At 41.2% G+C, this 25,758-nt stretch overlaps 1 protein-coding gene across 1 annotated transcript; it reads right to left on the bottom strand.

Moving 5' to 3' along the window:
• Positions 1 to 14: 14 nt before the first annotated feature.
• On the bottom strand, positions 15 to 25,538 carry aclya (ATP citrate lyase a). Its single transcript, XM_034089737.1, has 28 exons — positions 25,411 to 25,538; positions 23,111 to 23,290; positions 19,932 to 20,054; positions 18,393 to 18,455; positions 18,083 to 18,273; positions 14,520 to 14,599; positions 13,930 to 14,060; positions 9,206 to 9,324; positions 8,575 to 8,711; positions 8,425 to 8,486; positions 8,218 to 8,335; positions 7,957 to 8,111; positions 6,921 to 7,014; positions 5,583 to 5,724; positions 5,260 to 5,428; positions 4,729 to 4,833; positions 4,437 to 4,633; positions 4,279 to 4,360; positions 4,079 to 4,189; positions 3,841 to 3,968; positions 3,632 to 3,725; positions 3,382 to 3,536; positions 3,141 to 3,291; positions 2,819 to 2,962; positions 2,503 to 2,616; positions 2,311 to 2,393; positions 1,592 to 1,668; positions 15 to 1,489 (listed from the first exon to the last, which is right to left on the bottom strand). The coding sequence occupies exons 2-28, from the start codon at positions 23,267 to 23,269 to the stop codon at positions 1,395 to 1,397; spliced, it is 3,279 nt and encodes a 1,092-aa protein (XP_033945628.1). The 5' UTR covers positions 23,270 to 23,290; positions 25,411 to 25,538; the 3' UTR covers positions 15 to 1,394.
• Between the last annotated feature and the right edge of the window lie 220 nt (positions 25,539 to 25,758).

The raw sequence follows: 25,758 nt of genomic DNA, 5'->3' as shown, positions 1-25,758 counted from the left end.
ACACTGAACACACATTGTATTATTACATTACATTAATGACGTTTATTTTACTCAATTACACAGTTGTCAACTAACAACAAATCAGTACAGAGGCACATTCAGTTCACATTGAGAGAGTTAAGGACATACAATTTGCAACAACACTGTTGAGGTTATTAGTTGTCAGACGATTTATTTGACTGTTTTGTTACATTCGTACTGGTGATGGCTGTCAAAGATTTAGTTTTGGACTATATGCATTTTGGGAAAATGTTTAATGTTCTTGTTTCAAAGAGAATTTAAGTTTGGTCCTGCACTCTAATGGTAATGAGCAGATTGTCTACATAAAGCTTCTTTCCAGATTGTAACATGATCATTATTTGACACTTAAAAAATATATATTAACAGAGAAGTTAACAATATTAATTTCCAAAAAGATGTGAAGACATAAAATAAATGATGGTATTTAACAGATAAAATAATTTGCTGTCCTATTAAAGTGCTGACATCAAAGTATTCTAATGACTGATATAAGTGTAATGGAGAAAAATAGTGAATATGATTATTTTCATTGTTAATTCCTCATAGAAAATCATACTATAAACACATCCTGGGGCTTTTGGCAACAATTCCCTAATCCACTCAACAACTTCAGAAAGAAAAACATTTTTATTTGTGTTATGACTAACACTCAACTTCCATTTAAACCACTTTAGAAAGTACTCCCAAATGTTCCACCAGCTGAGAGATCATTTTGCCTCCAAATGTCAACACACGCCGGGAGTGACTCATAACACGGGCCCTTTGTCACAGAACACAGCATAATGCTTGATATTTTCGACTTCAAAAATATGTAAACAAAATAATAAAATAGCATAAACTACATCATTCTTGTACCATTTAATTTCACCGACAATACATCTATACATAAATAAAGCTCTGGTCTACAGTATTTGTTCCTATTACAGGCATTATTGCACTACATGTTCACCCCTTTGTGGCAAGATCATGATCTAATTGGCACGAGGAAGAGAGCTGCACAGAGACACAACAGTCTGTGAGACATGCTAGGTTAATACGACAATTATACATATTTGGGGAAAACAACATTACTTAAAAAGCCATGGATTATCCCCTTTTACTCCTTCACTTGATTTCTTTTAAAATCTCCCCCAGTTAGACCCTGACTTTGCTTTACTGGAGCTTCACAGTGTACCAGGTTTTTCTAATATTCACAGAGCTGCAGCACCGACAGGTTCCCAAAACTAAAACATACTCTTATTTTTAACATTTGCAATTTACAGCTATAGTAATAGTAACATCTTCCCTATATAACGCCACTGTTTAGGGGTTAAGATCACGGTGTGGGCGGGGGATGACGGTTTGGGTGACACTCTATGGTTTATACCCTCTGATTACATGGACATGTGTTCTGGCAGCACGTAGGAGATGTCATCCCAGGGGTGGCGGTACAGACCCTGCTTCAGCCTCTTCTGGTCCAGGTAGTGTCCTAAAGAGATACAAAGAGGAAGGGTTATTGTCATACAGGGTAGAAGTCTTCAGAGCCTTACATACTCGCGTATCAGTGTGTCTGCACACAGAAGTGACTCACCAATAAATCCCATGCTGCGCCCCAGGACAAAGATACCGTTCAGAGCTCCAATTTCCACAAACTCGTCAGCTTCATCCCTGTAGTGGGCATGATGGAAAACAGGGAAAAGAGTGGATGCATTGAAAAGATTGTTAAATACAATATCGGCATAATACGTAAATCATAAGCGCATACAAGTGCAGGATGTTTAATTTAAAGGAATACTTCCAGCATAAAATAATCATTTGCATATTAATAACCCACCCAATGTTACCTTGATTTCTTGAAGAAAACTAAAACACAAATTTAGCAGTAAGCTGATGTTTTAAAAATATTTTTGTTATTGATAATCACACCCCCCATTTACCCACCTCATGTTTTAAAAAAAAAAAAAATTAATTAAGTGTAGATGCATTATGGTATATCTTAATTTAAAAGAGACACAGGGTGTGTAATTGATTAAAAATCAAATGCAATGTTGGAATTAGGTGTTCATTTTCTGTTTGGACAAATACTGTTTGATTTCTTGCTGTCCCTGCTTTGTTTTCACCTATTTATTATATGAAAGTACAAAGTATTATTTATTTAACAAGGATCTTATCTCCCACTACATGGCTCCAATATAAAAATGAAATTGGAATGCCTGTTTCTCAATTTTCTCTCAAATATAGTGAACGTGTCCCTTTTTAAACAACTGTAACTGTAAAAAGACATAACATTTTCCATATTTATTGGCTCACCTTGTAAAACCACCACAAGTCCTGAGCAGGTCCACAAAGGCCACACCAATGAAACCATCCACGTTCAGGATCAGGTTGGGTTTCTAAAACAACAAATAAACACACAGGGGGAAACAAACATGTAATTGAAAGATGTATCATGTGACTATTTAATAAAGGCTGTGATTGGCAGGATGAAGTGATAAATCTTACTTTGGACGTGGTAATCTTCTCCACATCTAGAGCATAGTCCAGCATCTGGGTGGAGGGGAAGTGCTGCTTCACAAAGTCCTTCAAGATCTGGACTCTCATGTCTGGATTGTTAATCTGAGCAAAAAACAGATAATCCCCTTTCAGTCTAAATCTTTATCCTCCATTCAATCTGGTTTCCCTCCCTCTCTACTTGTCCTTTACATTATATGTGTAGCCCCAACACTGGCAGTGTACTACACCCCTGTTCACTATGAAACACAATATTAAATCTAATTTGTCTACGTCTGATCAGGCGCTTCAGAGCCATTGGACTCACCGACTTTACTCTGTGTCCAATGCCCATGATCAGCTTGCCATCTTTTTTCATCTTGTTGACAAACTCCATGGGCAGCATGCCGCTGTCAAAAGCGTTGCTGAACTGCTTCGCTGCAGCATCCAAAGCACCCCCAAAGCGATCACCCTGAAAAGTGACAGACAGGAACAAACAGCTTTTGCAGTACATGTTACAGAAGAGAGCTATAAGCATTGCAAATAGAACTGCTCTGTACGGTTTTCTGTTCTGTTTTTTTACATGTGTATTTTGTTGTTCTATAAGTCTGTGAAAAACCGAACATGAATGACAGGTGAAATGATCTTACGATGGTTAGAAGGCCGGAGGTGAGGCTGGAGATGAGGTCTTTGCCAGCTCGAGCACAGACGATTGTGTTGTGCGCTCCAGAAACAGCAGGGCCGTGATCAGCGGTCACCATCAAACACATCTCTATGAACTGGCAGGCATATCTGGGCAACCTGCACACGAAGGGATAAACAACAATGGTTTATGAGGTTTAAAGATTACTGAACTACAAAGAGTTAAGGTATAGAGGTTAACAGGCTGACCTCCTCTGGAACCAGAGAAGTCCCAGAGTTCCTCCCAGGCCTATTTCTGACTTGAAGACCTCAGTGATGGGCATGCCTGCGTAGATGAGCTCTTGACCTCTCTCATCACAGATGCTGGTCATGAAGGACGCAGGCTTACGGATCAGTCCCAGCTCCTGCAGGGACATTTTCAGGTCATTTGAGTTTAGTCTTGCCCTCAACCGATCACCAATGATTCATAATGTTCAGGTGTGTTCAGAGGCGTACTCACTCGTGCCCAAGAGTAATCCATCGGCACAGTCGGGGGAGGCATCTCTTCGGCTGGCACGATAACCCCTTTGGCAACAAGGTCATCATAAACAGAACTGCATGGAATCAAAACACAAAGAAGGCCCAGGAATCAGGATTAAACAATACTGTTTGTCAAACTGATTATTTATCTAAGCACTAAAGGAATAATAAAAGACAAAGTGCACTGACGTGATGATCTCTCCCAGCTCATCAAAGCTCTTGGGGACGAAGGCACCGGCCTCCTTCAGAGCTTTGTTCTTAGCCGATGCTGTCTCAGAGGCCTGGTTAGCACAAGCTCCTGCGTGGCCAAACTGAACCTGAGGGGGAAAAGGAGCCAAACGGGACAGAAATATAATAAAACCATTCCGTATCCCCTTGATCTATCTTTGTTCAAAGCACTGAAAGGCACCAGACGCTGCCCTCTCACCTCTGAGGAGAACATGGTCGCACAGGTGCCAATACACCAGGACACCACTGGCTTTGTGATCCTGCCCTGTTTGATACCCTGGCAGATCTTATATTCCTCTGTGCCTCCAATCTGTAGAGGGCAGAGACAGATTCAGGATGAAGCTAATCAAATACTGTTTCAAATCTGCAGGCAACAATGTGTGTGGATTTCATCCTCACCTCTCCCAGAACTACGATCATCTTGACTCCGGGGGTGTCTTGGTAGCGCAGAACATGATCAGTAAACACTGAGCCTGGGTATCTGGAGACAAGTAAAAGTGTAAAGAGCAACTCAAACAAACAAGATCACATCCTGCGGGTATAAGATAGTTACATACCTGTCCCCACCAATGGCTACGCCTTCAAAAACACCGTCGGTGGTGCGGGAGATTATGTTGTTGAGTTCATTGGACATGCCGCCTGAGCGGGACACGTAGGCCACGCTGCCCGGGCGGTACAGCTTGGAGGCCAGGATGTTATCCAGCATTCCTCCGGTGTTCCCGATCTTAAAACAGCCTGGCTTGATTCCTCCCACCTGAGAAACAACACAGACAGAGAGGTTTTATTGGTATGCTCAGATAGAACAACAAAGAGTGACATTGTGATGAAAAAGCGTGAAGTAAGACTAACGGTTGCTGGTCCAATGATGTTAACACCCTTCTTATCTGCAGCCTTGATGATCTTCCTGGTGTGAGCTTCAGGGATTCCCTCAGCGATGATGGCAATGGTTTGAATCTGAAAGCAAGTCATTCAAAAAAGCTTAACTTCAACAACGATTTTATTTTTCATATACTGTACATAGCTACAGTGTATTTGTGCATATAAAGTCTTAGGTCACAGGTTCCTTCAACAATGCAACATAAATATATATAAGACATAAAACAAATAAATAACTTAGCTGTTATGTGCCTTGCAGATGGTTACACTGGTATAATTTAATGTTTTGGACCAGGTAATAGAGAGAGATACAACAAATACAGAACTGCTTTCATACATGAAATAGAGGATTTCTAACTACACATTTCCGGCATAAAGGCACTAGTATGATGATGATGTCAAACTTAAAAAGCGCACTACTATATAATACTTAATACGTTTAGAAACCTGATGGCCAGGTGGTAAAAAGTGTTCAAACTAAGTACGGGATGATGGTGCATTTACCTGAGGGTACTGCATGGTCTCCATAGTGCTATCAAAGGCCGAACGCAATGACGCAAAGTTGATGAGCACGTCCACGTCCGGGTGCTTCTTCATGGCATCACTCATGTTCTTATAGACCGGGAGGAGGATCTCTTTATGGCCCCAATAGTACTTCTGTTTGTGGTCTCCACTGAAAGGCAGCCATGCAGAAAAGCATTTGTCACACAGTGAAAGGACACAGTTTCTTAAAGAGATTGTTATTATTTTAAATAACTCATCAGCATTTACACTGCCAGCTCCACAAAGTGAACACACACTAAAGAGGAAGGACGGAGCACACTCACGTGAACGGGTAGACCATGGCGGCGACGGATGGCTCTTCTCTGGAGCAGACATAGTCAAAGTCCAGCATGCCTTGCACCGCCCGAGTCTGCATACCCCACACAATGGACTTGGTGTGTTTGCTGAAGAGGGAAGTTGCCTTGGCTACAGGGCGAGAGAGCCGTCACATACTGTGTACAATCTGAATAGACATGTCAACAAATATGTAAACACTATTATTTTCTGTAGTTCCTGTGCATGCATTTACAAAACCTTCTATAAAGTGTGTAATCTATATTTCACATGGGCATTAAAGGGGCAGGTGAACATGAAATGAATGAGGTTATAAGAATTACACTTTTACTTTTTTTACAAAGGGCAACGACACCTTTTTGGCCATAAATAATATTATAAGGTTGAAAGAAAAAGTCTGTCAGCAACTTCAATCCTAGCAGAGGGATTGTAAATCTAAATAATTTGCCTAATTAAGTTTTAAATATTCAGAGCAAATAACAAAGACATGTTGATCTTAAAGATGTACAGACAGGGCCGTCCCTGCCCAACTTGTGGCCCCACGCAAAGTTATGTGATGAGGCCCCCTGTGTCGAGAGCGTCGACGGGGGGGGTGATAGTGGAGCACGCGCCGGAGCCTCACGGCCCGTCCACACAGCGGCGTGCGTTGACGCTTCCCCATTCACTTTGAATGGGGTGACGTCACTTTTAGCCGAAATGCATCGTGGGAAGCGACGTGGAGCGTAGCTGGCGTGGCTCGCTGCAAAAGTTGAGCAATGTTCAACTTTTGACGCCTCGGTGAGGCGTCAGCCAATCGAATCATATGCCAGTACAAGCTCTAGCCAATCAAACCGCTGCTTGTGTGTCAGGGGCGGGAGATTCATGTGATTGGTTGTTGGTCGAGTTTCAGACACGACCGCCGGCAAGCGACAGCGCACGCCGCTGTGTGGACGGGCCGTCAGAGCGGCGAAACTGTGGCGCGCTTACAGTAATTGCGCCCCATAAGAGCATAGAGGTGCGCTGCATTTGCGCTTCGGATGAGGCGCCCTCCGCAAGATGAGGCCCCCTCCGTGAGGTGAGGCCCCATCTGCATGTAAGGAGGGGCGGCCCTGTGTACAGGAATAGATGTGTATGTGTGCTAATATATATCAGTACACTGAAGCTCCATTTTAGTGAGTGTGGATTGCACTCCTTTTCCTGCTCAAAGGGGGAGCTAGCATACCTGAACTCTGTCATGCATCACAAGGCTATTCCAGCTGTGCAGTCATACATAAGAACTCATCAAAGCCTCAGCATTCCCAGTGTGCATTTGTGTGTGTGAGTCTGAGTGAGTGTGGGTGCTTTCTCACCGATGGGAGCTCCAGCTTTGGCCTTCTTGGATGGTGAGTCCTCAACTTTGGCTTTGTTGTCAGAGAAAGAAGCAGTTCTGCTGGATGCTGGGGTCTGGACACGACACAAAAAAGGATCGATTCATTTTGTATTCTGCCCTGCATATTTAAAAAGCATTTGTGCTAATAGGGACAGCTCTACTAAGAACTGATCTGCTTTAACTGTAAATACTGGCAGTGATCCTTTATATTTGAGGAGATTGATGTCATCTGCGCACAGTTACACAACGAGTCTTAGTTTAATTTATTTATGCATCGCCCACTTAAGAAAGCTAACTGGATGTCAGTGCTTTAAGCTTTAGAGTGGACACTTTCATTTGAATCAAAAGCTTTTAGAAAGAATTGTCATAATTTAATAAAAAATATTTTTGCTATTACTTTTATTTTGTAATAATCATATGTTTTGTTGTTATAAAGTATAGTGTAGTACAATGCAACGTTTTAAATATGCATTTCTTATTTCTTACAATGTGCTCTATGTTTAAATATATTTATATCCTTGAATGAGAGCGAGTGTAATCTAACCTAATTCCCCCACGGAAGTATTTTTGGTTCCGATTCTTATATAGTACAATATTAAATCTTCAATTTTTAGTATTCTTCCTACCTCTACATTTGAAGCAAACAGTGCACACATGTGTAGCCGTTTGCAGAAACACACACTCACTTTACTGAAAGCCTACGCACTGCACAGTCTTAATGGATCCCTCGGGGCGGTGCAGTGCGTTACTGACTGCAGTCTCTCGACTCCTGAGTGAGAGGAGTCCACCATGCACTTCAATGCTTTTATAGAAAAGAGCCTTCGGGGTTCTGATAATCTGGTTCACTAAAAGGGCAAGACAATAACTGAAACACAGGCTGAGGCATTCAAGTATTTTTCCCACTCTGCCTTTAAACTTTCCCACACTATTCGGCGGGGTTGACGATGTTAAATCACTACACAGTGAGCTGGATCACCACAGCCGATTTGTCTCTGTGGAGTCACTATTTGTCATACCCCGGGGCTGCCGCTGGAGTTGAGAAGGAAGTTGGCCGTGTGGGCAGCGGCAGGAGGCTGGTTGGGGATTGCCCGGTGGCCCAGCGCCATGCCGACAATGGCAGTCATGTGAGTTTCTGTGCCAAAGACATGGAGGGGGATCCCAGTGGTCTTGCCTGAGGAGAGCAGGTAGAGGAAAATCAATTAAGGTGCATTGAAATGAGCAGGTGCTTGTGGATAAAACTGCCCTCAAGAAGTGTGTTTAAATAATGTGAAACATACCAACTTCTCCCATCACTCGCAGACCTTCCTGGTAGTTGGGGCCCCCCCGGCGGACAAAGATGGTGACCTCATGCTCCTTCAGTGGCACCTGATAGTCTCTGATGGCTCGGACAATCCCCTAGAAAAGATAAGAACATGCTCTGTGAAAAACCTTATATTTAAGTAACATTAGATTAGCATATCATTGACAAGAATTTGATACTTTACCTTAAAAGTTGCTGCAACATTTGTGAAGTTTGCAATGCTTCCCCCAATGATCAAAACCTTTCCTAGAAAACATCATTATGAAAACAGTATTTTAGGGGATATTCCCACTTCGAGTGCACACAGAACGTTTAGCTGGATCTGTTTTCTTACCGTCAGGGTGCTTCTCTCTGGTCATCAGGGACAGGATGGTCTTGGCGTAGTCGTAGGTCTGCTGTTCGCTTGGTGCTCCTGAATACTCCCCGTAGTTAGCCAGCTCGTTGACGCCTCCCAGGTCACAGATTGTGTCACTAGGAGGATACATTAGTCAACCACACGAAAAGCAACAGCTGTTTGTGTCCAAAGCTGGCACAATTATAAGACATTTATAAGACAGCAACTTAACTTTAGCACTAAGCTTAAGATACACTTAATGCACTTTTTTGCATCAGTTATAAATGAATACTTTAGTGTAAACAGACACAACTTAACAGTGCACAGAGGGAATAATTAGTCATGGCTGATGTGTCTGCGTGTCACGCTTCCCACCTCCGACAGACGGTGGAGTGAGGCAGACACAGCTCATTCCTCCAGACTCTCACCAACATGTAAACATCTGAGAATCAACTTCAGCAGGCAGCTGAAGTCTGAGCATAAACTCAATTATGCGTAGTATAATCAACGTTATTAGGAAAAAGTCAAGGGACAATTTAAGCAGACAGAGGAAAACGTCCAAGTGGATTATTTCAGATAAATGGCTACTGCGTCCTATTTATTCAGGCTTTGCTTTAAGTAGTGTGGGTACCTGTACACCACCGAGGCGCCCCCCCCTGCCACCATGGTCCAGATCCTGCCTCGGGGGTTGAGCAGGGTCAGTTTGAGGCTGGCACCACTCTTTGCATCAAGGTCCGCAATGTAGGCCTCCTGTAAAAGTACAAGAAAAAAGGTTATAAAAATGCCTTAGTACAGTACTGTGATGCCCCTGTGGGTCCATCAGTAGAGAGGGTGTGGCTGTTCTGTCTGTGCTGCATTGATTGCACTGATTGCAGTAAGTCAGGGCACCTGGGTCTGGTGCTCTGCAGCTATTTTAAAGCCTCTCTGCTCCTGTCTGGGCCTCTGCTTCTCCCTGCAGGCACTCCGGTTTGGTTGAGTATACTATGAGTTTCTTCAGTTGCTTTACTTTGTGCACTTCAACACTCTCACACACATACATGTCCATACAATCCTCACCCTGCACTTACATTACTGATACCACTGACATCCACACCTCATACTTGACTGGTTTTGACTTAATTTGATTTGTTTGTCCTAAATAAACATATTTTGTTAACCGTCAACATGGTGTGTCTCCTTTTTGTTGTGGCCTTTTGAGCCGGGTCGTAACAAGTACTAAAATATTTTTATATTTAAGATAAGCCATTCCATTTAAGGCTCTGTTATTCTTCTGCTCCACCACATCTCAGAGAGCAATATTGTAGGCCTACTTACTGACTGGTTTAATACGGAGCCCCTAAAGGGATATGAAAAAAAAAAACAACGGGTTAGAGCTGTAGAGCTATTTGTTTAAGCACCGGAATGGCAAAACACCTCTGGCCGAAATGTACTTCAAATTAAGTTCGAAATATATCTAAAAAAAAGTTGTGATAACTGGTTAGTTTCTACTTTCTCGTGCTCACGAGATACGAGAAAGTAACCCATTATCCCGACTTTTTTTTTTTCTCTCTCTTTTTTTTTTCCCATGTCCCTTTAGGGGCTATGTTTACACTGTAGTATTACTACTTTTAATTCAGAAAAAGACCTGAGTACATCTTCCACCTCAGAGCATAAGCGGTCTATTTGACCATAGTTAGTTTCTTGTGCCTGCATTGATTTTGAAGAGCTATTAAATGAAAATATTGTGAAAAATATTAAGAGTGGATGTGATGTGCTTCAGTAGTTGTTTGTGCCAGTCAGGGCCACAGCTGGTGGCTGAGTGTAAAGAAGGCTCCCAATCAAAGGCCCCCGCTGTCCCTCGTCTCCACCCCAGCCCAATTAGACGAGCCCGTCTGGTACACAGCGTCTGTCTCTGAGGAGCTCCTACATGCATCTGCCAAACATATATTAAATGTAGCCCTGTCATGCAGGTGAATCAGATGTTCTTCAAGAGTAAACATAATATATCAAATACCTTCACAAAACAAGTCTTTGTTACAATAAGCCTACATTCTAAAAAGCAAAACAATTAACCTGTTAAGCCCCGAGCCTGTTTTTCAGGTCTCAGGCTCGAAAATGACATTCCCAGAACAAATGACCATATCTTCCCTTCTAAAAGGGTTACATTAATAATCTTTTTTCTCAAAGCAAGGTTACATCTGTGAGTTGGATGTAGAAGTATCAGCATCAATATAGATCTTTTTATTTTAAAGTAAATTCAGATTGAACACAGTAAAAAAATTAAAATGATTGTGTCCGTCCAAAGAAAAGAAATTACTTAGTGAAAACCACCCTTGAATGACGGGATGGTAGACTACAAGCTTTAGGAATCCAAACTACAACATATAATAAGTACCCTGTATCAATATTGATGCAAAACAAGTGAAATTTGACCTTTTTAAGAGAGATTTAGCAAAAAAAACACTTCTGGGGTCATTTGGGTGGATTTTCCATATCTCTGGCCCCCCTTGGTCGATCTTTCTAACCGTCAGAGCCAATGGAATCGAGGGGAACTCCCACATACACACACACATTACCAAATAAGGAGTGAGAGTGACGCATAGCCAAAACCGGAAGCTGCGATAACTCTGGTGGCTACCATTAGCAGCTAACTTTTACTCTCCGATTTTTACATAAAAATGGAATTATGGATTATAAATAATTTTTTCAAAGTGACAGACACATTCAATTAATCTGCGTTTTTTCTCGTTTGAACACGACCTTTGATCAAAAATAACAGCTATGTTATGTCCCGTTTTTCCTCCGTAATGCTACGTGTTGTGATGTCTGTGTTTGCTTCCCCTGTCGCGAGTTCTGATCGCTCAGTGATGATACTATACCTATATAATCTGTGGAGTCTCAGCTTTAATCGGATATCTTGTATGTGCAGTTACGATAAGTAATAAGGGTATCTTTATCTTGAGTTCTGTGCCAAAGTACGCTAGCATTTTTCGCTCAGGGGTCATTTAGATGCTTCTTATGAGACTTGTGTTTTGTTTTGGTAAAAATGGCTTGTATCGTCAGTTAGCTGAGATTCTTCCCGTTAATCTGGTATAACACATTAATAGGTTTTTAAATATTAAGATGCCCTGAGACACAGAAAAAGGGTCCGAAGGGGTCTTTGGGGCTTAACAGGTTCACCACAAAGCTCTATTCCAAACAGGCATCTCATAGATGATGACATTGAAACATGACGCCATTATATTATTTATCAAGTTTTTACACACAGGTCTCTGCCCAGACGACCTTTACTTGGAAATGTCTCCACGTCTCCATAGCTCTCCAGAATGAGTCATAAAGGCTGATTAATGGTTGTGTGTTGTTACTGCCCTTCCTCATTGACTCCAGCTGGGATAGGGTCACATGTGGCGAGTTACTTCACCTCTCTTAAGACTGACACAAGTAATGAATCCACTCATTATATGGGAGGGAAACTACTTCAGTCATAAATAAGTAATAAATTAGCCAATTCATTTATTGAAGATATTGTAAATACTCCAATCCAAATGTTTTGGTCACCTCTAGTATTTGCAATTTTCACAATTTCAAATCCTACTCAACACCTCATTCAGTTTCATCTCCCTCATTGGAGAACCACAGCAGCCTAATGATGCGGACAGCGAGTGTGGAAACATCAATCAAATCAGCCAGACCTTTGATTAGAAATGGTCTATCGACACATTACATTACATTTCATTTAGCTGACGCTTTTTATCCAAAGCGACTTACAATGACCAATTACAGGGACATTCTCCCCGGAGTAATTAAGGGCTAAGTGCCTTACTCAAGGGCACAATAGTGGTGGTGGATTTGAACTCACAACCTTCCGATCTTCAGCCCGCCTCACTATCCATTAGACCACCACTACCCCGTTTGACACGTTTACATTGTTTTTTTTCACTTATTCTCCTGTATTTACAAGTTGTTCTATAACTTTGTATTTCTATAATACATTTATTCACACTAATTAACTGCTCTTACCTTCATTATATAGCATTAGTGTTAATTTCGTTGACTAAAACTATGACGAAATATGTTCGTCAACAACCTTTTTTTCCATGACGAAAACGAGACGATGACGAGACGGCACCGACGGCAGTAAACAATAACTGTAACGAAATCATCATGCAATATCGTTGACGAAAAGTGACGAGACGAAAATGTAGTTTACTAAATAAAAACTATGACAAAATCTCTCTTTACTTTCGTTGACGAAAAATGAGGAGACGAAATATTATCAAAGATAACGTTAAATGTCTGATAGTCAGTTTTTCTCCCAGCAGTTCCATTTCCGGTGCTGCGGCAGAGCAGCAGCTGTTTCTGTGCTGCGCGCGGCGGTACATTTGAATTACACCGGGCAGCGGCACAATATGAACTGTCAGGAAGACTCGGGTCATGGTCTAACTAACCTTATTTAACTTATTTAAATAACATGGCAACAACAGGGCTTAGGAGCAGTGGTCGCGTTAACCGAATACCCCCCCGTCAGCGCGAGTGAGTGATACATTGTGCACTCGACGGATAATAATGGATTATGACGGAAATGTTACGATCCTGTCTGTCAAAATGACTGACAACAAAAAAGTCTAAAGCCACCACTGCTTGGGAGAAAGAAACGACGTGATATTTGGGCCCATTTTTGCTACAATGAGGCGGAGAAAAAAAGCGAATGCATTGTTTCATCAGAAGGGAAGCAATGTGGCCATAACACAGGTAAAAACACCACAAACCTGACCAGATACTCTCTGCAAAGCTTCTTAATCATTCAACCTGTTTTTCATCAAATAAGGACAAGATAATCTTATTTATTTATATACTAAAATGACAAATTATTGGTTTTGGCTAGACTAGTTTGACTGAAATGTTCTATATAATCTGATGACTAAAAAAGACTCAACCGTTTTCATTGACAAAAAGTAGACTAAAATAATTAGTTTTCTTTGACTAAAATAGGACTAAAATGCTCAGACTTTTAGTCGACTAAAACTTGACTAAATAAAAACAGGATGAAGGTGACTAAATATGACTAAAACTAAAAAAGGAAATTTAACACAGGACTAAGACTAAAACTAAATTAAAAAATAGCTGACGAAATTAACACTATATAGCATACAATTATATTTATTGTTTTATTGTCTTGTGTTCATTTATCTCGAGTAGCTGAATAGTTTTGGTCTTGGCCCTCAGTTCCGTCTTATGATTGGCTTGTGATTCATCTGTGAAGCACTTTGAACTGCACTAAGCCGTATGAAAAGTGCTGTTCAGAAAAAGTTGAATTAATTTACTGACAGACGAATGTGATGCATTCCTAGCTCTGTATCTCCGGTGCTTCCTCACCTCAGGATAGGCCTCCCTGCCGAAGGGGGGGGGGAACTCCACGTCGCCCCACTTGGCCTTGCAGAGATAGTCCGCTGTGGCATCGATCTTGGCTGCCATGTCCAGCACGTAAACTCCATCTTTTGTTACCACTGAGAGAAGAGGGGAACAAAAATAGTGTTGAGATCTATACTCCTACAAGGTTTACAAGCACCCAGCTGAGTTTCATTATGTTTGCACCACGCTCGGGCGCAGGTGACCACCACCTTCCTGCTGTCCCTGCAGGAGGTGGAAGGAAAGTGAAGATGGGGGGGGGGGGGGGGGGAGTGAAATCAAAGCAGCCCCCGCTACTTCCACAGGAACAGCTGCCAGAGGGCACGTACTGCTGCCCAATTACTCCATTACAAATAAACACACGCTGCCTTCATCAAACAGATGCATGCATGAATTACTGGTTTCCTCCCTCAGTGTTAAAAGTGTTGGCTTTCCAGATAATATTTTATTATGCATTGATGTTTTCATCTTCAATTTCCGTTTGATGTCACCCTTTCATAATCTGATCATATATTTATGAACCTGTGTTGGAATAAAAACAGAGCAAAGAAACGTACCCAGTGGATTGATCTCCAGGTAGGTGAAGAACAGATCCTCGTACAGGTTGAAGAGCCCCACGATGAAGCTGGCCAGCACTCTGCAGAGAGACAGTCAACACATGACACTCAGCTTCTGATTGGTTGCTGCAGCACCAGAATAGACAGTGAGTCAATCATGTTATAAAATAAAGAGGGGTTTATTATCCAACTACATCAGAATAAATGTCATAATCAATCTATAGAGAAAAATGTATCTGCAACTTTTATAATAACAGACTACTAATTTAAATCATTTTTTAAGCAAAAGGGTAAACATTTGCTGGTATCAGCTTAAACGTTTATTACAATTTGTGGACAAAACAATTTTTTAATCAGTATAATCATTTTTAGATTTATAGGCAAATAATATAATCAGTAGTTGTCACCCTTAATGTGTAAGATCACTTTAGCCTAGAAGAAAATAAAACATTTAATTATAAACTAAACCGACAAATGTCCATTTAATTATCTTCCAACTTATCTACTAAACATTGACACTATTCCAATGGGAAACTAAAAAAACAAATTCACTGTTTTTGTTTACGTTCATCATATATTTATATTATAAATAGTTAATTAAAACATAATCAACCCCAAAGCCATCTTTCAAAAACCGTATATATATAATTTAATGTGTATAGTCTTATATTGCCTATACATTTTTGACTATTAGCAAACTGTTGTTGTTCTAAGATTTCCCTACAACAGAGTAGTGTTGTCACGATACCAACATTTTGGTTTCGATACCGATACCAAGTCAAGAATTGCGATTCCGATTCTTTTTCGATACTTTTCTTAAAAAAAGGGAAACACGGAATATCGGCTTTAAAATTAGGAATAACAGATGATTTTAGCAGTCAGAACAACTAAAGCAGCAGTGTTACTAAGAACAGAAACACCAAAGAGTCACATCTAATATAAATATATATAAAAGCATTTATTTTAATTGTGTAGCAGTGAGTTTAACATTTTGGCAGCACTGTTGAGCATTTTGAAAATGTATTTTCATGCCTCTGTGCAAGGCTTAGTCTTTCTATCTTTATAGTCACTGGTGTAAAGTAACTAAGTTCATAAACTCAAGTACTACTTGGGTACAATTTTGAGATACTTGTACTTTAAGTATTTCAATGTTTCTTTTGCTACTTTGTACTTCTAATCCACTACAGTTCAGAGGTACATGGTGTACTTTTACTCCACTGCATGTATTAGTGATGACTACTTTTACTGTCGCTACTTTAATACTTTTACTTGAGGAACATTTTGAATGCAGTACTTTTACTGTAACAGAGTATTCCTACACTCTGGTGCTTCTAGTACAAGACCTGAGTACTTCTACTTTTACTGTCGCTACTTTAACTATATTTTGATGATAATACTTTTGTACTTTCATTTGAGGAACATTTTGATTGCAGGATTGTTCCTACATTCTGGTACTTCTACTTTTACTCAAGTACAAGATATATACTTATACCACCTCCGTTTATAGCCTATGAAAAAAACTAATAGAAAACGAAGGCTAAAGCTAACGTTAGCAGATAGTGATGCTAGTTTGCTCGTTAAGTTTGCTCAACGATAATATTGCGACAGAAAAACTTTTCAGTGCACATCACGCTCTGCGCTCCGACAGGGAGCTCTGCTCTGAACACCTGAACGGCCCGTTCACAGACTTCTGGCGTCTTTTTTGTCAACAAGCCGAGGCGCAGCGGCAGTTGCACTCCCACTTGCAGCCATGCTTCTCGTTTTCTCACATGCTCTGGCAGCTAGCGCGTGGCCGCGTGCACGAGAGAGGGGAGGGACTTAGAACGTGCTTGAGAGGAGCGGGACTGCAGGCACGGCTGCAGTGCAGGGAGTGGAAGCAGAGCGCTGAACACACACGGCTCTTATTAAAACGGCGCTTTTTCACGGGAGTACTTTTCCCCGTCATTCTTAAAGTACCGATACTAATGAAACGGAGGAATCGTACCGTTTTTAACGGCAGGGTATCGCGGTACCTTTCAAGTATCGGTACACCGTGCAACACTACAACAGAGTAAAGATAAAGTCAAAGCATTTAATATTTGATTCTTTAATACTGGGCGCTGCAATAAAATGTTCCTGTAGAACATATTCCTGGTCGATAAAAAATAAACCAAAAACAATTTAATATATAATTTCCACATAATTCAAACCATGACAAACTGCAGGCAATATCATTGACAGATTGCTTGAGCTCGACAGGAAACAGTCCACCTTTAAATGTGCTTTCTGCGGGGAAGGAAAAATCTAATTTACTTCCTCCTTCACATAAAAGCGTCAGCTAAATGCAATGTAATGTCAAGACAGAGCAGTGAGGAGTGGGGGGGTTGCTGGAGGAGGAGGTGGGGGGCAGTGTTTTGCTCTCCTGCCTGTCAGTTATGAAGGCAGCTCTGAGCCTGTTGTCAGGGCTGTGACCGGCCTGTGGGGGCCGACTGGGACCGAAGCCCTCCCGAGTGACTCAGCTTCATGTGTCTGGGTCTGATGGGGGGGGGGGGCAGGAAAACCGCCCGAGTGCCACTCTTGTTTTCATTTCAGAGAGTCTGGGGGTGGGGGGGTGAGCGGGGGGGGGGGGGGGTTGGCAGGGAGATTTTTGGGTCAGCTTCCTCAATGTCAGCCAAGACAGTGAGTCTGTCCACAATCTGCTGGAGAGATGGATAGGGTCGGAGGTAGGGGGGGCAATGTACTGTAGCCATCACAATAACAGGGACGTGCTCTGAATGTGGCTGTAGCGTAACGAGGCTGGGGGTGGGGGCTGATCGAAGAGAAGGCAGGGCAGAGGGGAGTTTGTCATTTGTCTAATGGAAACCATCCATCCATCTCCTCCTGCACCCCCACATTTATTGGCAATATCAAAGTGCTTTCTATTATTATATTTCTGTCGTGCTTTGGTTTTTCTGTCCATTCAAATGTATAAGGAAAAGATCCACCTTGTTTTGTTATTTGGTTTCAAGCTACTTAAACACATCTGCAGTGAGGTAGAAGCTTACAGATTGTTGGGGCTTTGGGAACACAGGGTTGAAATGAATCGAACCTGGAATGTGTGATTTCAAATCTAAAAACTGTTTGCAGAAATGAACTTGGTCAATTAACTGCATTTGGGGAAAGCCGAATGCATGATTGTGCTTCTAATTTTATACAAAAGCCAAATGATTTTACTTAAAACTATTTAGTATTATAGCTTCTTTAATTAGATATTGAACTTAAAAAATATTTTTTTAAATGTTAGAATTAGTTCTTAGTTTAACTGTAGAGCCAGATTTTAATTACTAGTCTGTGTTTATGAATCATTTTAAAGAGCTCTATCTCAACCTTACCATATCATACAAAAACTATAGCATCAAACATTGCCAGTGTAGAATAAATACATCTCTGACACAGTAACACTGTACACTTCAGGCTTTTGTCCTGCATTATATTCCACTATTGTCAACATTGTATCCACTCAAAGTGTTGTCTTTTACTCTCCATTATTGACAACAAGCACAAGTGTTTGCATATGCACTGCCAACTGTTTCCAGGCTACTCACGCTTTATTGTCGTTGGGGACGTGAGTCAGCAGCTCCTTCTTCACAGAGTCTTCACTGATCTTTTCATCCACCCCAATTAGCAGCTTCTTCGCCTTGGCATCCACATCCCCCACGTCCACCCCCCCCTCATGGTGAAACAGGATGTAGTCCCCCTCCCGGCTGGCGTAGATGCAAACATAGAACTCCTCTTCCTGAATAATGAAAAATAGTCCTCAATAAATGAGAATCTTTTTGAACCAACATCTTGTATAATCACTGCTTCTGGTCTAGTTGTGATTTGGACAGATGTAGAGTGTAATGAGGGCTTTACCTGCTTATGGGCGACAAACGGCTCAATAAGGAAGTTCTTCAGAACGCCCTTGGCTTTTCCCACCTGAGGATCACAAAAAAATATATAGGAGATAAAATGCTTAGTAGATAAAAGAAACAGGCGCTAACAATGCATATCATGAACTCACTGATCCCTTCATTACTGGAGAGAAGGGATGAAAGGGATATTAAAGCAAAATTATTAAAGTGGGCCAATTAACGTTTCAGAAGAGGAAAGGAGACAGGTGGAGAAGGAGTAGAAAGAAAATGTCATGTAATGGTCTCAGCAAAGCCACAGCTCATTTGGCGAGGCTGTCATGGTTCCTCTGTTAAAGGCCAACGGGCACAAAGTAACCAGGCAGCCGCTGAGAGCAGCCAGCCGGACAGAGCAACATAATTAAAAGGGCAGAGAGGGAGTTGCCATTTTGAAGTGTCCGAATAAAAAGGTTTTTGATAATAGGCAGGAGAAAAGAGAAAGACGATCTGATTGAAAAACCCACAAGGGGGCTGAGGCCGATTCAGATAAATAAACGGACACCTCCGTTACCGCCTCACATAGGAACAGAAAGCTGTTTATGTTTGTGAATGCAATTTGTGTATGAATGATTCAATTTAACCACTTGTGCACACACAATATGGATTATTTATAAAGATACAAATTATGGGCAACTGCAGCTTGAAGTGGACAACCCGAAATCCCTCACAACGACTTGTCTTTTTTGTCGACACATCTGACAGAGCTTTATCTATTGAAGAAAAACTCAGAGGCCAGACAAGTTAATTATATACAAAGGACAACTAACCTGAAATGAAGATTAATTATACATTTATAAGGAAAAAACAGATAAGGAAAAATCAACCCTCCTAAACCCTCCTTTTTATTTCTTTACCCTCTTAAAAGGACACTTACTCCTATGGCTCCCCAACACTTGAATACACAATCACAATATTATTTTTTAATTGAATACTATTAAGAAACATAGCTTTCTTACCTATTATAAGACTAATATATCTGCATTTGTCAGCAATGTACGACGCTAATACATCTGCATAATTACTCTTAATATGTATATATACTCTTAAGAGCACGATAAAGATACGAGCTGAAATACTGCCCACTTTACAGTTATAGCTTCATTTATTCTTGTTTACTGCCACTAGCAGCAGCTGACAGTTTCATCTCATCTGTGAAGAGACACATCTGCCCCCGTCCCCCCCCCCCCCCGTCTCTCCATAGCTTCTTGGTTTATGAGGCACAGCAGCAACTCCTTGGCACAGTAATGGTATCTTGTATATTGTGGTTGTGCTGACTGGATAGATAAAATGACTGTTTATTCACAATTGACTGCATTGATTTAAAGCTAGTGGACTGATACGGAACCCCTCATAAAACTGGGCATCAGTTAGAAACAGGGGAGGGGGTGAAGGAAAGGGCAAGAAGAGGAGGGTCTGACTGAAGCTCAGGGATAATATTGATTGAAGGAGTGTTCAATAAAGTGCACTCTCTCAAACATTGGGGGAGGGAGGGGGGGTGACGTACTGTCGTCTCTCTCATGAGGCGGGTCTTCAGCCACTCTCTGACGCCGCTCAGATCCAGGTTCACGCCGACCAGCCCCAGCTTCCCTCGTCGCTTGATCAGCTGGTCCGGCTTCACCACCAGCCTCTGCAGGAGGAAGATAAACAATGTTCAGTTTCACCAACCTTCAAACTGACGATTTCTTTCACTGAAATAAATATTTTAAAGGACTGCATTTGGTTTGAGATATGGTCTATCAAACAGCTCTGTAGCATTTACACCCTGACAGAATATTGATCTGTTGAAAGCAACAAGCTGACATCCAATTAATTCAAACCTCGTAAAACTGTCAAGTAATGTAAATGACCTCTCACGTAGACTATTCACTGCTCTGGATTCGTTTTCTTTAGATTCAGATGAGTAGTAAATGAGTAGTAACATTTAAAACCGGCACATATTTTTGATTCATGATAATAATCCAGATTTATTTTCTAAAATGTCTTAAATGTGAATTGCTGCCTTTTCTATAATAGTCAATTGAGTTTTTACGTTTTGGATTCTGGTCACAATGAACCTACGTGTGAAGTTGTCCACTTTGGCTTTTGGAAATTGTGATGGGCATTTGTCAAAGTTTTTTTTACCATTTATTAATCAGTGATTTAGATGTTTTAATCAACACAAACATATTATAGTTAGAGCCTTAGATCCAACAACTGACACATAAAAAACACAAAACAGGAATATAGCATGGAAGTAGTGTTGCACGGTGTACCGATACTTGAAAGGTACCGCGATACCCTGCCGTTAAAAACGGTACGATTCCTCCGTTTCATTAGTATCGGTACTTTAAGAATGACGGGGAAAAGTACTCCCGTGAAAAAACGCCGTTTAATAAGAGCCGTGTGTGTTCAGCGCTCTGCTTTCACTCCCTGCAGCCGTGCCTGCAGTCCCGCTCCTCTCAAGCACGCACTAAGTCCCTCCCCTCTCTCGTGCACGCGGCCACGCGCTAGCTGCCAGAGCATGTGAGAAAACGAGAAGCATGGCTGCAAGTGGGAGTGCAACTGCCGCTGCGCCTCGGCTTGTTGACAAAAAAGACGCCAGAAGTCTGTGAACGGGCCGTTCAGGTGTTCAGAGCAGAGCTTCCTGTCGGAGCAGCAGAGCGTGATGTGCACTGAAAAGTTTTTCTGTCGCAATATTATCGTTGAGCAAACTTAACTAGCAAACTAGCATCACTATCTGCTAACGTTAGCTTTCGTTTTCTATTAGTTTTTTTCATAGGCTATAAACGGAGGTGGTATAAGTATATATCTTGTACTTGAGTAAAAGTAGAAGTACCCAGGTCTTGTACTTGAGTTAAAGTAGAAGTACCAGAATGTAGGAACAATCCTGCAATCAAAATGTTCCTCAAATAAAAGTACAAAAGTATTATCATCAAAATATAGTTAAAGTAGCGACAGTAAAAGTAGAAGTGCTCAGGTCTTGTACTAGAAGCACCAGAGTGTAGGAATACTCTGTTACAGTAAAAGTACTGCATTCAAAATGTTCCTCAAGTAAAAGTATTAAAGTAGCGACAGTAAAAGTAGTCATTGTGCAGATTGGTCCATTTCAGAATAATATATATGATATGTTTTATAATGATTGATCATGAAAGTGTTCTCAAAGCTGGTAAATGTGCAGCTAGTTTGAATGACTTTGTAGACTGCAGGGTAGCTGGTGAATTTACTCCAGGTGGAACTAAAGTCTGATTTAACACTTGATTATATTTCACATCATTCATCCAGATCTGTGAAGTAACTAAAGGGATTAAATACATGTAGTGGAGGAAAAGTACACCATTATTTCTGAACTGTAGTGGATTAGAAGTGCAAAGTAGCAAAAGAAACATTGAAATACTTAAATAAAGTACAAGTATCTCAAAATTGTACTTGAGTTTATGAATTTAGTTACTTTACACCAGTGGCTATAAAGATAGAAAGACTAAGCCTTGCACAGAGGCATGAAAATACATTTTCAAAATGCTCAACAGTGCTGCCAAAATGTTAAACTCACTGCTACACAATTAAAATAAATGCTTTTATATATATTTATATTAGATGTGACTCTTTGGCGTTTCTGTTCTTAGTAACACTGCTGCTTTAGTTGTTCTGACTGCTAAAATCATCTGTTATTCCTAATTTTAAAGCCGATATTCCGTGTTTCCCTTTTTTTAAGAAAAGTATCGAAAAAGAATCGGAATCGCAATTCTTGACTTGGTATCGGTATCGAAACCAAAATGTTGGTATCGTGACAACACTACATGGAAGTGTGTTCCATAACCGACTCTCTACATCTTCACTTCAAACATGTGACGGCAGATGTTTACTGATTCTGTGATGCATCAACAAATTCAAGATTCCATAACAATATTTGTTATTTTCACCTGAAGAGTGAGGTGGGATCTCTCCCTTCTGACGCAAATGCAAAACCTAACCCCCACCGACTGAGCCCGCTTCCTCTCAGTTGCGAGACAGATAAAGAGAATGACTTATGACAGCGGTCCATTAGTATCTGGGCGCTCGCCAGTGAGCAAAGTAAGAGGGCCGAGGGTGAAAGTTAATGTGATTTCCTAATCAATCCTAACTGCAGCACATATCTCCTCCTCGTACCTTGCAGATAAAAATCCTTCAGCCGGTATGGAGACACAGGGGGAGAACGTCATCTTACCCTGCAGGATGAGTCACGACGTCATTCAATTAACTCCTATTAGAGCCCGTCTATCTGCTGGTGCTTCGCTATGAGGAACAGAGAGTTGATCTGAAAGCAGGGCGACCTGGAGAACATTTTTTACAAGACATGATACCCTTGCTGAACCTTGACCTCCCTTTACTCTGCAAGAGAGAAACATTGTTCACCTATAAAGAATGGAAGACAAAAGAGCATTTCTCTGCTGTGTACACTTCTGTTTAATGCTTCATTTCAAATCCAATTGCTTGGTTGCTCTTCTGTCGGAGACGTCAGCTAACAAGCATCAGGAGAGCACTCTGCTGCAGTCTAATTGTTTCCATAAAGGGAAGATCATTTTCGGTGCCAGATGAAGTGGCTGCGCTATAGGCTTTTTAAAAAGGCTATAGATAGGAGATAACAACCTGTCTGCTCACTCAGCTTAAGAAAATCTTACGTCATGATCCACCTTCAGTTTCATCAAACTGGTTCCTCTGCCTCACCTCTGTGAGCAGCCATGGGTGCTCCTTCGCCAGCTGGTCAAAGTCGGTCTCTGCCTTCACGTTGGCATATCGGAATCTGTTCTGGACGGCTGCCGATGTGCAGATGTGTTTGTAGAGGAACTCTTTTCCCGTCTGCTCGGAGATGGCTTTTGCCGACATGACTGCTGAGGCTAGACGGGCCTGAGAGGAGGAAGATGGACACAGAGAGATAGATTGGAAGATATACACATTAGCAGTGAGATGGATGAATACAGATACATAGACATGGGGACATGGAGGGAACCAGAAAAGCAGACAAAGAAAATGGAGAAATTGAAAGAGGGGGTTTCTATTGTTTGGCTTTCTGAAAGAAACCTGCTTGACATCCTCTGCTGTCAGATCAGTCAGAAAGGCTCTGATAAGCAGGTGAAAGACAGCCTTGTTATTTGTATCTTCCATGAACAGCCTTCCGTAATGCTGTTTAACTGCACAGAATTTAGTGTGCGGAAACCAGCAAGACACATACAGTGAAGTCAGGGAAGCTGAAGGCAGCACGATAAGTCTTGGTTTGTTTGACCTGCACACTTGTGAGGTAATGGGCAATTATTTGCTACTCAAACAATCAGGCTCCTACTGGAGAGAAGGAACAGAGAAGGAACAGGACTCTCACAATAATATACACAAGTAACAGGCTGATCAGATGTGAATGTTTATTAGCAGCACTGGAAAGCAGCACAAACCTGACATGTATTGTGCCGGAAGTAAAGTATGAAATTAAATCACTTGTAATAGCATCCATAAATGTTATGACAAGAGGGAGGAGTTGTGACCTTTACACTTTGGCCTCAAGCTTCTCTCAAGGTAATCTCAAGACACACAGCTCACAACAGGACGATTTAAAACAGGGATTTTACATCATTATTCCTACGAGGATACACCAATACAGCAAATATTATTATCAGAGCAAAGTCATGAAAAAGGTGAAGAATTCCACCAATGCCAACTCCCATTAAAACAATAATATAGATTCAAAACGTAAACAAATCCTCATCTCTCTCTAGAGGTAGCGCATATGACGCAGCATGGAATAATTTTCCTTCAATGACGATCGGGAAAAAATAGAAAAATCTATTTTTGTGTGTTATTTAGAATGACATCACAACAATATGGTGCTGTCAAGAGGATTGCTACGCCACTGAACCTCTCCCAGATGTTTGCTGTTGCCATTTTTACATCAATCTTTAAATCAATTCATCAATTTGTATCCATACTCAAAGCGTTTAGTTTTCTAATGGTAGACCCCAACTGATAGAAGTGTTGTTAGATTTAAGAAAAGGTTTTTTGGCAGGGTCAATTGAATGCAACAGTATCTGTTTTTTGCTGCAACACCTGCTTTTACCTATACTCCAACGGATCCCTCTGAGGCAAATAATATCACTCATTGCAGTAAATCAGTATTGAAGAAAGTTGCCTATTAAGGCTATAACACAATGAGGCTTTATTACAATCTCTCCTAAATCAAAGCTTAACTCTATCATGTAACCTTGGCAGGATGGCTCTATCTGTTACGTGGTTCATTAGGCTGAGTGCTCTGGTGTCGTCCCAAACACTGCGGCCCTGGCAGCTATTCCTTCAATGGATTAATGGGACTGTCCTGGTCCTTACTATTGATCTTCCTTGTGTCTCTGAGTCACCAAGAACATGGTTTTTCCAAAGCTCATCCAGGGACAATATATAACATCCACTTTCTCTGTGCAACTGACCTGTCAAATGTATTGAATGTTACTGCTTCGCACCAGCAATAATAACTGATTCAGATGATGCACAATAACATTGAAAATTATGTAGGCGGTGATGGATGGGTTTGGGGGGGGGGGGCTATATGAAGGCACAGCTCTAAATCAGGACAAGTGCACACTAAAGCAAAAACAAACAGACAGGGAGGTAAACAAATTAAAGTGAAGCTTTTGTAAGACTCACTTACTAACACAAATTCTGTTTGACTTTTTAACGGTTTAAGATCCCAGAGAGAGGATTCAGACAACTCTTTCATTCATTAACGAACCGGCCAGACAGCAAAGATTTGTTATATATTTGTGTGGCAAATATCCACATCACCATTCAAAGAACACGTTTAGTGACTGATGATGACTATAACTTCTTCTTCATAATCTGTTTAAGCGGGAGAGGTGCTGGGTTTGACAGAGCAGTTCAACTTGTTTTACACTGCGTGTCAGATACAGAAAGAGACAGTGAAAGAGGGACAGGTAATGAGAAAAAGTGAATTAAATGGTTATTTTTAATAACAATAAGTTATTTACCTTGTATTTTTCTTCCTTAGACGACTCTGGAAGTAAGTTGCAGTTATAAGGCGGAATTTATCGGCAGTGCTGATTCACTGTGGATACCAGAGGTACCGGAGAGCAGCGCTTCCTGGGAGTTTTGTCTCCGTCGCCCATCTGCCGATAGGCTTGGCTGATGTTTCCTGGCTTATGATTGGTTTAATCCACACCATGCTCTATTGATGCCTTCAGGGACACTAGGAAATATTACAACAACACGGTGGAAGGCACACGTATGGAATAATGAATTCAAACGGGCAAAGAAGCAATGGTGAAATACATATTCAGAGCATTTATTTAAATAAATGTAGGCTCCTTAAACATACT

This window comes from Pseudochaenichthys georgianus, chromosome 8 (assembly GCF_902827115.2).
Source record: "Pseudochaenichthys georgianus chromosome 8, fPseGeo1.2, whole genome shotgun sequence".
NCBI classification, from domain to species: Eukaryota; Metazoa; Chordata; class Actinopteri; order Perciformes; family Channichthyidae; genus Pseudochaenichthys; species Pseudochaenichthys georgianus.
Note: the sequence above shows the minus strand (reverse complement) of the source record. Positions and strands in the feature narration are given on the sequence as shown.